This window comes from Camarhynchus parvulus, chromosome 9 (genome assembly GCF_901933205.1).
Source record: "Camarhynchus parvulus chromosome 9, STF_HiC, whole genome shotgun sequence".
Classification (NCBI taxonomy): Eukaryota; Metazoa; Chordata; class Aves; order Passeriformes; family Thraupidae; genus Camarhynchus; species Camarhynchus parvulus.
The window spans coordinates 14,911,427-14,926,827 of record NC_044579.1 but is presented as its reverse complement, the minus strand read 5'-3'; the positions used below and the strand labels follow the sequence as shown (position 1 = coordinate 14,926,827).

The 15,401-nt window shown below is 36.6% G+C and overlaps 1 protein-coding gene across 1 annotated transcript in view; it reads right to left on the bottom strand.

Moving 5' to 3' along the window:
* Positions 1-15,401, bottom strand: part of DNER (delta/notch like EGF repeat containing) — a 111,254-nt gene that overhangs the window by 49,225 nt on the left and 46,628 nt on the right. The window contains exons 2-4 of the mRNA XM_030954062.1: positions 14,517-14,813; positions 3,682-3,776; positions 1,117-1,283 (exon numbers count right to left, since the gene is read on the bottom strand). Of these exons, the coding sequence (XP_030809922.1) occupies positions 1,117-1,283; positions 3,682-3,776; positions 14,517-14,813 (559 nt within the window). The remainder of the gene's footprint in view (positions 1-1,116; positions 1,284-3,681; positions 3,777-14,516; positions 14,814-15,401) is intronic.

Genomic DNA, 15,401 nt, shown 5'->3' with positions numbered 1-15,401 from the left:
AGAGGAAGGCTTTAGCTCTGATAAATTAAATGCAAAACAAGATTAAAAGGGGGGGAAAAAGCCTAAAACTAAGTATCCTAGAAGGAATAATAATATTAAAAAAAAGTGGAAAATTATTTGAAGGAAATAAACATCACTAATGGAAACCACTGATGATAAGAATTAAATTATTCTACTAACAACCTTCAAGCAGTATCTTTGGAAAGTGATAGCTGAAAAAGGAGAAAACAAGGTAGTACTTCGGTATTTGGGGATTTTCTGTATTGGCTATGCACTTGGAATTTTCCCCCACGTTTCTACATCAGAATGTTTTTAATTTTATATTTATTAGCATGGTAAGTTTTCAAATAACAATTGTAGCAGCTTATAGTTCCTTTAAAAATATACAGCATTTCAAGCAGATAACAGTAAGTGCTTTTATTACAATGATTTTGGTTTCATGTCATTGGTATAATAAAACATCTGCCCAGAAATCTCAATTTAATTAAATCTATTGTGTCTATGCAAAAATATAGCTTTAAATCTGTGTTATTTCCCATACCCTTAAAATAATGTATCAGGCTATTTTCATTATACTCCTTCCACAAAGATGCTTAACATTTAATTGCTGAGTGAAACAAATAGTATATTTCTAAGGCTCCATATTCACAAAGACAACACTAGAAGATAAAAAAGCAGTGCAATTAAACACTGTTAAAATATAATAGGAAATCTGATCTTGCAATGTATTTTTTCAATTTTCCTGTCTACAGGCTTAAGCTTCTTCACAAAGCATCCCATGACACAATCCCTGACAAAGAAACACCTCAAGCATTCAATTATATACTGCAGCATTTGCCAAAAGCTTATATAATTAGAACATATAAAATAACTTGCATCATCTCAAGGTATCAGACAAAAATGACCGTGTAGATTTTAAAGTGAATGGTGCCAACTGTGTAAGAATTTAGAGTAGCTCTTGTCTGGTTTGAATGAACCAATGTCTGAAACATGGTCCCAATATCCCATTAGGATCTTTCAGCACTTAAAGGAATTAGTCCTTTGTTCTCCTAAATGCTGAGTAAACCATCAGCTGTCACCTAGAGGTGATGGACAGAAAGCCAGCACGTTACTCACCAATAAAGTAGTTGTTGCCTAATGCCAGCATTTCTTCAGAAAGCACAAGTCCACCCAGTGCCTGGAGAAGAGTGACACTTCTGCCATCAATAAGTGAACACTGTTTAAATCCAGTGCTTGTGACCTTCCATAGCAGGATGAGAGAAGCAGTAGCATCTTGCCTTATTCTAAGAAAAGAAATTGTGAGAATATTTACACTGAGGGAAGTTGGTGTAATTAGGAAGTACATCACTGTAAAACTGAACCTTAAAGATGGGAAACTTAAATCTAGCAAGTATGGAATTAGGAAAAACCCTGAATGTCTTTAGCGTGTCCACAGAACTTAAAAATGCTTCAGCGGTAAGATTTGCATAATAGTTTATGTAATAGCAGATTAAATCATACAGAGTCCCAATTTCTGATACTTGAAGGTCACCAACCTAAAACCCAAAGAGAGTTTTAGATAAATACCACATAATAGTAAGGTATATCCTTATGAGGGATCCTTATTCAGTCTTTTTAATTATGCCTTTTTGAGTATTACCTCCACCCTACAGTGCCATCATTTTCTGCAGCTGAAGTACATCCAGCCCTGCTATTTGCTGAAGAACATTCAATGTTCACTCAATACCAGGAGACAGATCCTGGTAGAAATCCTCATTTGTCTGACACACCAGATCGAAGATTCAGGACAGTTTATTCTTGTAAATCAAATGAGTCATGTAATGCTTCCAAGGTCGCTGAGCCCATGGTGCCTTCCTGAATACTGACAGACTGGATAGAAAGTCTACTGCTGCATCCACTCTGTCGGCTCCATTAGGGAGCTACATTATGCCAGTCTTTGCACTCACAGGGCACTGTTGTTCCTACTCACCTCCATAATGAAACAATAAAAATCTGTCATATTTCTGGTAAGGTCCCAAGTATTTGCATTAATTTCCTATGAAGGAATCCAAAATGAGTTTCAACAAACCTCCAGAAACACAAACATAACTGCATCCAACTGCTAAAAACCGGTAATTCTCTCCTGCTGAAAACAGATCTTCAAATACCTAGAGATGAAGCTCTATTCTACAACATCCTGTATTGAAATTGTTTCAATCCTGCTAAAAACAAAGGCAGTTTATCCCTGGTCACTTGTTATTTGACTTCAAAACAAGAAAACCAAAGTGCAACAGACATTGAAAAAATATTGCAACTAGGTGTCATAAGAAGCAAATTTTTTACAGTATTTGCACCCTCTTTAAGAACAACCCCAATTGCTATTACAAAAGCTCAAGGTCTCACTTTTAGAAGAGGATAGCAACTGGTTTTACAGTTTAGGTCTCATATGCCAATCAAAACAAAATCAACTTATTGAACTGAAATTATTCCCCTTTCACAGATAGCCACTGAATCAGGTAAGTTACTTGTGCCTTTAAGATAGTAAATGAAATAAAAATCAATCTTGACTTGCACTAATCTACTCAGGCATAAAACTCTACTAAATATATACAATGTAAAACTTATCAAAACCGACTGTGTACTCTGCAACCTCCTTTAAAACTGGGTTTCTCCATCAAGGCTCTTAAATACAACTTTAGCATCCACAAATGCTGCCTTTTTCCTGATTCCAAGAAAAGCCACTTGTTTGCTCTCAGATTGCAGCCAGCCAGGGCATCCACACTCCCAGATCTCCTCCCGACTTAGGCTCAAGGCTCATGAATGAGCACAATTCAAAGCCCCGTGGGAAGGGTGGGATGGCCCCCACGTTTAACAGTTACTGCTCCAAACTGTCTGCAGCTTGTCTGCTTGCATCACTTTGTTTTTTCCTGTGAGCATGGCCTTTTTTAACAGAAACATGGGATTTTGAAAGATGAGATGACAGCATGAGAAAAGTAGGCTATTTTGGGAAAATGTAAGTCTAAAATTGCAGCAAAGCTGTGAGCCAGAGCACTACGTTGGCAGATTTTTTTTTTTAATAAAATTTCCAATAAGAAAATGCCTCATCCCAGTGACAGAATCAGATCTTTCTAGGAAGTCAGGTTCTGTTAATTAAACATAACAAAACAAGCATTTTATCCAAAAAGCATGATTCTGTAAAGTGAATAACAGAATAAATTCAAACTTTTTGAGAAATGTGTTTTAGGACATACACAAAGATTTCACAGCTGATGGGGACACCTAAAGCAATAACTCAGAAACCAAATACAAATGCACAACATACATGCACTTATATAGTCAACAGTAACACTTTCTATCAGCAAGTTCATCTTGAGATTAAAGAGGGAAAAAGTGTTCACTGCACTAAGTCATATCTTCTCCAAACTGACATCTTCAACACACCTGCCCTAATTTCTAATGCATTATGATGGCCCAGAGACAGCTTACATGCTTACATCTTCTAAAACATTAAATATGTGGGAGAAATTATGCCAAGCAAAGAGCTATCATGGCTCTGCTACATGCTTCAAGTCTGTCTGAATTCTCTCATCATCTTTTAGTCATTTGACACATTTGCCTATCTGAAAAACTGTTGTCTAAAATATCCAGTCAAATGAAAATAAAAGTGCTTTTGTATTTCATCACATATAAGAATAATCTCACTTTATTGATGTATTCTGTGGAACTTCAAAGGAGATAAGCCGGCCTCCAGCAGAAGTATTGGAACTGGCATTTCCACAAGCCACATCTGGAGTTATCTGAAAAGAAAAATAACTTTATTTAACAATAAACCATAAAATCTGACTAAAGAAAACATGAAAGTTTTTTTTTTACAAATGACACTAGCAGTCCAGCAGTCATCTTCTAAAAATCCTCAGGAACATTCACTGAAACCTTTATGCTGCCAACAAAGGTGCTGAAAATTCACATATCTATCCTTTCAGGGTTTTGTTTTAATAAAAAGCTCCTGCAGAAAAGTCTGAACTTCTAACGACATCTTCCTTTAAAAGTTAACATATTTAGAAAAATATGACTAGTTTTCTGGTCCTTTAGAATAATAAATGACGCTCTAACATTTGCTACATCCAAGAAATAGTTCATCATTAATCTATGCAAGACTGAAGGATTTATACTAACAAATACAGACATTGCCTTTCTACCATATTGATATATGGGGGTTTTTTCCAAACACATTTTTCCTTTAAAAAACACTCTCCCACTGGCCCATTACTATTCTTTCCAAGTAAAAATTGCTTGGACGAACAGTAGTTTCAGATGGAAAAAAATTATGATCAGAGTGAGACAAAAGGATGCATTTGCCAAATCCAGTGATGCCTAGTAGCCAAAAAAATCATTTATTACATGAACTCCATCCAGACACCATACACAGTGTCATGCAACACAGGAACCACAGAGACTCCGTAATTATTCAGATCTTCATAGCAGTAATTTCCTAAAGACAGTCTGAAAATTATTAGTCTTTCCAAGGGTACATTTATTTCAAATAAGGAATACTTTATGTGGCATAATTGAGTCTATCACTTAATATCATCAGAAGTTTAAAATAACTTTTCATGTATCTTCATCAACTTGCCTGTGAAATGTCACATTGGGAAAAAAAACCACAAAGTTTAATCTTCAAATTTCTAGGCAGTTTGCAATGCTATTCTTTCAGCCACAGAGAATGTTTGCAAACTTTTTACAACAACCTTAATACTGAAAATACAAATATGCAACCTGACACACTTCCATGAATTAATCTTACATCAAAGTAAAAGCCAGAATAAAATTTGTAAATTTAAATACAATTCAAATTTTAAATATTACATGAATGTAATGAAACACATGTAAATAATACATGAACAGAAGTCCAGAATATGATGCAAGTAATAATTTTTAGGACATTCAGAGCTTAGCTTGACGCAGGCAAGACAAATACTCAGTATTCACATTTCCCAAGTGAATGATTTCCCAGTGTCTAGATTACTCAATTCATTGTTGAATTCCCTGATGAATACAATATGAATACATATAGTTCATGAAAATAAAGCAAGATGCAATTTTATTGTATTTTTTCAAATTAATTTTGAAAAATTATAACGTATCCATTGCAACTTTTAAATCTCAGAAGTCAAAAGTATGGAACTAACAGTCAAAGTACAATGCATCCAAAATTAGTTTGGCTAACACTCTTCCTTTTACATTTGCCAACATTTAAACTTTTTTTCTTTGAGAATCTGCATGCCTATTGGAACAAAGGGGAAAAAGAAATAAGTATCTCTACTCTCATACAGCCTTATACTACATCTATAAAACACTCCTTTTTATAGTATTTCTATAGTTTTACAATTTCAGGGATCATACCTTAGAACATAGGGGGGAAATTGTAATATAAGCATTTCATTTACCTTACTGTTTAATAATGGAAGTTTTTAAAGTATAAGGTATTGATGTCTTTGCAACTAGAATAAAAATAAAAGAATCATAGAAGCAAGAGCTGAACAAAGTGGCTACAGAACAAGACCTGAGATTTAACCTTCATAAAGTGGAAATAAACCCAGCAAAGAAAAAAAAAACAAAACAAAACAAAAAAAAAAACACCACAACATTCTAGCTTGCAAACACATCAGAATTTAGGATTACTTGGCAGGAAAAGCACACATAGGAAATACTGTATTGCAAAGATAATTACAAGAGTGAAGGCAAAATGCATGATTTTGACTCTTCTATTAAGAGATCTGTAATGGTTGATGTATTTCTCTAGGAACTCCATTTGTAATTGGCCCTAACTTCCTCCTCTAAGAATCTGGTAAAACAACCATCTAAACCAGTAGGATGCTAAAGCCAGATTTTACGACAACTGAAATTTGAATTTTTTTATATATTAACAACCCTGATACTTGGAACAGACAAAAACATAGGAAGAAGCAGTAACTGTCATAAGGAAAAAAATGGTCTCAGCAGTGTCCTATTTCAGCCAAGTTCTGTGGAGACAAAAATGACAGCTTTGACGCCGGAATTAAGAAACAAATTGCAGCTTTTTCACAGCTGTGAGAAATTTTTATAAAGATTTTTAAGTGTGTCTCTTTCATGTCTTAACAGAGCACTCTGCAAGACTGTACTACTGAAGAATGAGGGCAACGACAACCAATATATTACAGCAATAAAGGACACTCAGAAGATGAAAACAATTTGTAATTTTCACACTCAAATACAAAAAAAAAGATTTCTAGAACTGGTAGGAGATATTTAAAACTGAAGTCACTGGGAAACATACTTTAATGATTTTCAGAGGACAAAATAAAGATCATTCCTAGTCTAAAGTAAAAAACACAAATAGAGTAGGTATCAGTCATTTAAAGGCAATCAAAAGAAAACATAACATAACTGCAATGACATCCAACACTTCTCCTGAAGCATTTAATAATACAGAAACATCAGGACAGAGAGAAGGTTCTTGGGGGAACAGACTTATAAACATTTACACAAATGATGCAGTCACTTTAAAAATAGTCACCAAAGAAAAGAAAACCTTCATTCAACCTCCAGAGTCCAAAGTATGTTTAGGAGCTGATTACAAAGATAAGCTCCTGTGTCAACAGTCATCCAAGACTGTTCTTCAACACCTTATTTAAAGTTTAAAATTATCAAATATCAAATTGTTGACATTAAATATAGAATTCCTCTTTACATAAATGTTCCATAAATTTGCATCTAAATCATGTTATATTTTTCTTAAAAGATAACATAATACATAAAAACTATATTTCTGCTTCAAATGCTTTTAGACTTTACATAGGTAAAAGAGCAGTATCATTTGAGAAAGCAAGAGTGAAATCTCGAGAGTTCTCACTCCTACAATCTCCACCTGGGCCTTAACAAGCCAGCAGTGATTTTGATAGATTTCCTTACCAGGCCACGGCAGTGGTATAGAAGAGATTGCAAAGAAAATCAGGACTGGTGCCGAAGAGAGAAATAGACTGTTCTTCCATATTACAACTTTTCTGAAGAAATTAAATAGTATGAGTTAGGCAGATATTCTCCTGCCTAACAAAACCAGAATAATGAGATACATACTTAATTCAACAAGTGCTGAAATACATACATAAATCCCAAGGCAATATTTTTACATGAGTGAGTGCCTTTATTACTTTCCTAAGTGTACTAGACTTTAATTCAATAAGGCTGAGAAGAGGAGCATACAGACTAAGTCTACATTTATGCAGCCTCTCAGTGCTGAAATTAGTTCTCTGAAGATAGCTATTGTATATGAAATTTCACAGTAGATTTCTTTAAAAGTTGAGCAGACATTTGTAATTCTACAAGGCCTTATCAACACAGGCAGACTAATCCTGACAGTGCAAAATCCAGCCATTCTGCTGCCATGATACGTTTGCATTTCTTTTGTACCTCAGTCCCAAGTTGATAGAATGGCAGAAAGCTTTTACTTCTTGCAAAATGCACCACACTTTCCTCAAATTTAAAAGTGGTTTGTAAGTAGGATGGCCAAATTCATATGTGCCTTAGAAAGCCCTCTCTACCCTATCAACAAGGTATTAATAAGTATTTCTGAAAACCAACAGATAGTTCCAGTCAGTGGAGGAGGCTGCCAGGTATCTTGTGGACCTTCCGTCCTTTGAGTTATTTAAGTCTCAGATGAATAAAGTCCTGGGAACCTGCTCTAACTGATCCTGCTTGGAGCAAGGGTTTGGACTAGAAAAAAACCCAGAGATGCCTTGAACCTCACCTACACTGGGATGTGATCAGTGAAAAGTCACCCCATGAGCCAGTTGCCTATGGAGTATTTCCTGTTAATTGTCATTGTAACCTCAGTGACACCACAGCTTTCACTAAACCCCACTCCAGCATACAGTGAAAGTGCTTCTTTTGAAAACACCCCCAAATTAACTACAGTTAACTATGTGTGCATGTGTGTGCACACTCAGGCACACACAGATACCCGTGACTCAGGTACTTTCCTCCTGTTCTGACAATGTTCTCTTTCAAAACATTGCCTTGGGAATTTTCTATCTGGCCAACCTCTTGTTTTTTCATCTCAAAAAGCTGTTCTCCTGTTTTTACCTCCTAGTGGGGCAACAGACAACTCTGCACAGTATTGCAGCCAGAGCAAAGTGGGACAAATTAGTCTGGAATTAAACAGAATGTATGAATGCACACATAATTCTTGAACTAAGTAAAAAAGATGGATACAAACTCATCCTACAGCAAAGACCAGTGCTTAAAAGTAAAAAAACTAACTAAAATTTTAAACACATTTGAAAAGACATTATGTTATGGAAGGAGTGAGAAAATGAGTTTTTTGAGAAAAGCAAAGCTGTCTTCTGGGGTGGTACCCCATGAAAAGTGGCATGGTCATTATGAAAGAAAGCCTTTCAGTTCTTCAGTAGGACAGAAACTGTCATGACAAATGCAGTATGAGGGATGGTCTTGTAAATGCTAGTTCTTTCAGATTTTCTTCCGAGGGATTTCATATTAAATTTCAGTTCAATAAAGCAAGTTTCATAACGTGCAATTTTGGTTTTTCTGAGTATACAACTACTTTTCTATCAGAATAGGGTCAGCAGGATTTATTCTCTTCTGACCCTGTAAGTGTGGCAAGAGGCACCCCTCATTTTTAAGACATATAACACTTTTGGCAGTCTTCCTTATGTAAGGGAAAAATAATACATGAAAGAAATAAAACAGGTTAGATCCTAACTATAGATCTTGAACAGCTGTTGGCAAATAAAAAGTGAAAAGAGAAGTAGGAAAATAAAAGGCAACAGAATAGAACCGTAAGAGAGGGATCTACTACTGTCTACTTAATGTCAGGATGTCAAGCAACAAAGCTGGATCATTTCTAGCACAGAAACTGAACGCAGAACAAAAGTCTAAAAGGGAAAAAAAAAAGCAGTTCCAGTACCCTTGCCCTGCAGCACAGAAAAACTACTGCTTCTGAAAAATCTAGTGTCATTTAGCTTAACCTCCACAACACTGCACTTGGTTCTAGCCTAAGATTTTCAGATGGGACAATGCTTGAAAGAAAACCAGAACAGAAAGAAAATCAAGGTTTACTTCTAACATATCTCACCAGTGGGAGAGAAAAGCAAAAGTGTTTAGAGTAGGAGTAGTGCCTCTCTGAGGAACACCATGGGAAGACTGACAGACTGCATCCAAAAACAGTATCAGATGAAGTAGGCTTACCAGTTATCACAGCACTGAAACCTGGTGTAAGGGAGGCTGCACATCCACCCAGCAAATTCTGTTGCTGGCAGCCTGTTTCTGTGCCCATCTGAGCAAGAGTCACTTTGCAGAGTCAGCAACCACAGTACCAGGAGGATCCAGCACCTTCCAGTGCACAGCAATCCTCCAGATAACATTATTAAAACTTTGTTTTTCAGACTATTAATGCCAACATCACACCAAGAAGCATCAGTAGGCACAGGAGGCTCTCTTACACAATGACAGATTACCTAGATTATCATATCAGCAAGCTGCCTTCTTGTTTCAAGCCATCCTCCAAATTCACTGTCAGCTTCATAAAATCTGACATTCAGTCTGTACTGGTTTTGGCTGGGATGGAGTTAATTTTCTTCACAATGGCTTGCATAGCGCTATGTCGCTATGCTTGCATGTTTTGGACTTGTGATGAACACAGGGTTGATAAAAGGGATGTTTTAGTTATCACTGCAGTGTTCACATAGCACTGAAGCCTTTTCTCTTTCACAGAGTGCCCTACCAGGGGGCGGGCTGGGGGTGCTGAGGGAACACAGGGGGACAGCAGATCCCAACTGACCAAAGGGACATCCCCACCACAGGAGGCCATGCTCAGCAATGAAACTGGGGCTGGGGGTGCAATTTGGCCACAGATGCTGTTGCTCAGAGACTGGCTGAGCATCAGTTACTTGGTGGTGAGTAATTAGGGCTTTTTTTATTACTTGTTTTGTTCAGGTTTTTCCTTTCTTGTTTTCTATTTCTTCTTTTTAAAATTAATGAACTGTCTTCATCTTCCCATGAGTTTTCCCACTTTTACCCTTCCAATTCTGTCTCCCATCTCACTGGATGGGGCAGTGAGCAAGTGGCTGCATGAGGCTTAGCTGCCTATCCTCTCCTTAGATCACAGCACAGTCATTCAACAAAGATTACTTCCATCAAGAATTAATAGTCATTTATTATTCCAGAGTCTATGGAGCTGTTCTGAAAAGAAATATAAACACTGTGTAAACACATTCATTGAGCAAAAACTGCACATAGTCAAATCTTTGCATGCAGTGTATGAGCTCAGGTCACTGGAGGATAAGCTGGGACTTATAAACACCAACCTAAGACTGTCAAGTCAGCTGTAGATATTTCTTCACCAAAACACTGAAAGACAGTAAACACAACAGGGTTGGGGGTTTGGTTTTTTTCCCCTCTTTCTCCCTCATACTCTCTAGGACTTGAAAACAGGATGATTCCTGACGGAGCAGTTAAATGAATCCAGATACTTTTCAAAAACAGCTCTGGATAACCAAAAATCCTGAGCCCACCCACCAATATAGCTTCAGAAGATAAGACCTTCAATATCTTGCCATAATTGTACTTGCTAGAATTTCTGTCTCAAAGAGCTTGATTTTAGGAAACCTAGCATTCATGACTATCTATTAAACATTATTTAGTAATGGAATATAATAAACTGAGGTTTGTATGAACTTCACATAAGTTTTGTTTAAGCATATTGAGCTTTTAGAGACATTTAAGGTTTTATTTAGAAAATAAGAGTAGCACCTATCCAGAGATGTTTACATCAAGTTGTCTATGAAAATGATTTTTCTATATAAACAAAAAGTTCCATAAATTAATATTGTAGAGGAGAGAGTTATTGAAGTTACAGATTTATCTTAGAAGAAAGCTAATATTATTCTACCAAAATCTGTGCTTCCTTCATTCTCCTTATGTGTTTGAAGAATTTATTTTTCTCAGAGCAAAGAAAAATTATAGAAATTTCAAAAACAAGTCTTATAAACAGTTAGAAGAGCTGTCCTAAGTCAAACCTAAATTACACCCATTCCAGCTCTTAACAGCAATAATAAGAGGGAACGTCAAGAAAATAGGGTAAGCAAAGGACAAGCGTATATACTCCAACCTGCACCCATTGAAAGCTTTTCCTAAGATGTCATTTTTAAGGATCAAGTTTCTATTCAGTATTTATCAATCTCAAATGGATTTGTTCAAATTCTGTTCCTCCTTCTGCACCCATATCATGCTTTGACCAAAAAAATGCACAAACATTTAGCAGCACATAAAAGTAGCCAAGACTGAAAGGTTCCCGTTTCAAGAATATACTTAAGGAATAATTCTGCAATTGCTGCAGAGCAGGAACATGCTCAGGATTTTACACTTGATTCAGCCACACTCGTAAAGTCTTGCAATTTACTGACTAAGGACACACATAAAACAAATGCTGTCCCCACTGCAAGGGGAATTAGAAGTTTATTGTAGCCGCTAATCATTAATTCCAAAGCCTTGAATCTGAGCACAAAATTGCAGTATAAATAGAAGGTTAGACTAGGACTCACATGCTCAGCATCCTAATTTCTGGCTACACACCTGGCAAATCACTTCACTGCTCTGTGCTTCAGCATCTCAGTCTGTAAAATGGGAATAATACAGCTGATTTCCTTTGAAAAGAATTTCAGGTCTATCATGAAAAGCTGTATATAAGAATATGGTACTGCTATTCTTACCGTTGACTTTGTACATTGAAACCTTTATTAAATCCATTAATTGAGTAGGATTAATGAGATGGTTTCTTTTTCCCTCCATTACTGGCTAATAACTATCTCCTATACACTGTAACACAAAAGAAGATTGAACTGGGGAAATGGGGATTTTTAGTTGGATCTCTCTTACAAGGGGAACCAGTTGCCCCAAGTAGGAAAAAGAATTGTCTTTCAATGGATGAGCGCAAAGATAAAATCATATTATACTAAAGAAAATCAACTGAGAGAAAAAATTCTTGCTTATGACCTATGGTTTTAGTCCTTAATCTGCATATCAAGAAAAGATTAATTTCTTATATGAAGACCACCAGAAATTAAACTGCATCCAAAGACATCTGTGTGTTACCTACTGGTACAGACACTACTGAGACAGTTGATTCCAGCAAGCAGTGCTAAATGTATCCCTGGTATCCAGGGAATACAGAAAACATGTCCAACTGTAAGCACACATCATGCCTCTCCTAGACAGCTTACTTCTCTCAGGTGTTGATTCTTTGAGTTCCCAAAACTTCCCAGAAAAGCTTTCATGGAAACTTCATCCTTGCAAGATAGTGAGAGCTTTCATTTGGAAAGAGTCTGGCAAAATTTCTGTCTGAGACCATAGGGTCTGAAGAACATTCATTCACTTACAGTATCAATATAGAATAATTTGGAAAACAGACTGTCTTGGAAGATTATAAAAAACAAACAACAACATAATATCAGTATTTACTGTCTTCTGAAACGAAAAGATTACAAGAGCACATTTTTGCAATACAAAACCTACAGCTACTCTTCCTTTTAAGAGTGAAGGATCAAGTTTTGCAAAGCTCTTACAGCTATGAAGAAAGGTAGTGTTTTTGTTATTAACACATTTGATTTTTAAAACCTCCACCAAAGAGGCTTTGGAGCACAGACCTTCAGGCAAATCAACTCTCCTCAGTTAATAGAGATCAGATACAATGTCTTGAATCAGCAACTGAAATCTCTTTGCTCCAGATAATCATCTCTCTCAGTGTGACTTCTAAAGAACAAGGTAGAAGGTCATTATGCCAAACTGGAGAGCTTGTCAAAAATACAAGACCCATCACAGTATATTAAAACATATCAACACAAGCAATTCTGTAATAGGATAGCAAGTAATTGCCATGCTAGTGTTAGGTCATCAGTTGCAACAGCACATCTGTAACAGAAGACACGCAGAAGGGTGAATTTCAGCTATTGGAATAGTCACTTGTGAATTATCTGCTTGACTGAAATTCTTACTGAATCTACCTAAAATGCAAACCAGGCAGAAATGTTCCTTATACAACACCAGACCACAGATTGAGGAAGACACACCAGGGAAATCTGGGACAGGGAAGAGCATGCCCTTAATTGATCAGGACATATGGACCACCCATGCAGAGATGAGACTGCATTTAAACTAAGTAATAAGAGCAGATCATTGCTTGTTTCTGCTTCAATGCTCTCTCCAAACTCCATCCTTGGTGCCTGACATATGTTCTACTGCAAAATAACAGATATGGGAGATGGAATTCCAGGAAATAAAGCTTTATGCTCCAGACATTGCCCACCAGCACTCCCACTGAAATGGAATACAGCCCTATAAACACTTCTACCTCAGCTAAAATCAGAGTTGTAACACACCAAACATATATTTAACATGACCCGATTCTACTTTCATAAAATTGATTAAATAAATTTTACAGTGGAAACTTCAACAAATATGTTTGGGCTATAAAAGAGTGATGAAAAATACACTTGTTCCATGATTAAACTCCTGCCTGCTCACTTTCTCATTATGCAGTATGTTAGAACACCTCAGGAGAATCAAACTCATTGAAACATTTCCAAAAAAAGACACAACTGACATTTTACATATTTATTCCTGAATAACCTGAAATAAAATTATATTACAAGGCCTTTCTCAAAAAGAAAAAGATGTCACAAAAATTCTAATTCTTTGCCGACAGAAATTAAAGTATTTTTTCAGCAACAATTTTCATTATTCCTAGCACTTGGTACTAAGCTGATCATTACTTTAACAATAACTTGGTTAAGATTGATGTTTTTTTTAATTTTTGCAGATACTTGAGTCTATGCAAAATATTTAAGCATTACAAACAGCACAGAGTGGAAAGCAACACAGTGGAAAGCAAAGATCACATTTATTAAGGATCATATGTTGTGTGCTTTCCAGCTGTAGTTTTACCAGATATTGTTACATTTTGACAGAGATTTGTTTGTAGGAGTTACAACAAATGTTTAAAATTTAAACATTTAAAAGTTTTCACCTCTGTCATTGCATCCCTAGAGTGGTGCCCCGTGTAATGTATTAGCTACCACTTTCAATCCTCAAGCAACTACGTTGTCTTAATAATGCAGAAACATGCAAAATATGATTATAATGGCAAATACCAAAAAATGTATTAAAGGTATTGCTTCAACTTTTAGCATTTCCTAAATTTATTTGATGTTTGGAGATATGTTGTCACACAATTGACTGGAAGAACCAATACTATCCCATTTCAAAGAAGTATCTAATACAACACACCAGCCAACTTAAGTCCATTACTCATAACATAGATCAAATGGGTTTTTGTTTTAATTTTATCAGCATATTAACTCAGGGCAGAGATCACATCTTCAGTCTTCTCATGAGGACATCATGAAACCATGCAGAAATGACAACCTGAAAATAACACTTTAAAGGTTTCTTGTCAGTGAATTTTCACTCTGACCGAATAGTCTCACCTCGATTTCATCCCATTTGAGATCCACAACTCTCTGTCCAGCCTTTGGCTGCCACGTGGGTAAGGTGACAGTGGCTCTGGAGCGGGGCAGGGCGATGTCAGGCTCCAGGGTGGACGAGGCTGGGCTGCTGGGCCGGGGTGAGGTGGCCTCTGTCCCCGGGGAGGCTGCAGGGCCGTGGGCTGAGCGCTCACAGTGCGCTCCCTCAAAGCCTGCACTGCACACACAGAGGTAGCCATCCCCGCTGGTGCTGCAGTTACCATGGAGACAGGGGTTGCTGGCACAAGGATCTGAAACAAACTGGAAAAAACATATCATATAGGTCAATTACTGATTATAAAGGATTTATTTCTGGTTTTAAAAATGCCATAAAACAGGATTCTTTCCCCCTACTGTATTCATCTTCTGAACATATTTATGAACCAAACTCATCTTTGATGTATCTTCAAGGAGGCAAATTCAAAGGATTAAAGAAGAATACAAATTATATTAACTACTTTCCTCAGACCATTTATGCTAATTCACTGTTGCCACATTCAAGCAAAGAGATAAAGAAAAAAGGAACGTGACCACCATTCACTATCAGGAATTTTCAAAAATAGACTTAAAAGAGCAACCTATTCAAAGAAAACATCAGATATGTTGGAATTTAAGGGAGTAACAGAAATAGGAAAGGGCACAGCACTTGTATAGATCAGCAGGTTACAAAGCAGCTCTGTGTGGTCAGAGCTAACCACATCACACAATCCTATTTGTGGACACAACTTCCTTTGTGAAAGAGCTGGGTCTTTTACCTACACTTCATTTTGTGGACAGCAGAGTCCAATTCATTTGGGTGCTGAAAGCTTTCTAACAGAAGTTAGAAAGCAGGAGCAAAACTGTGCCTGT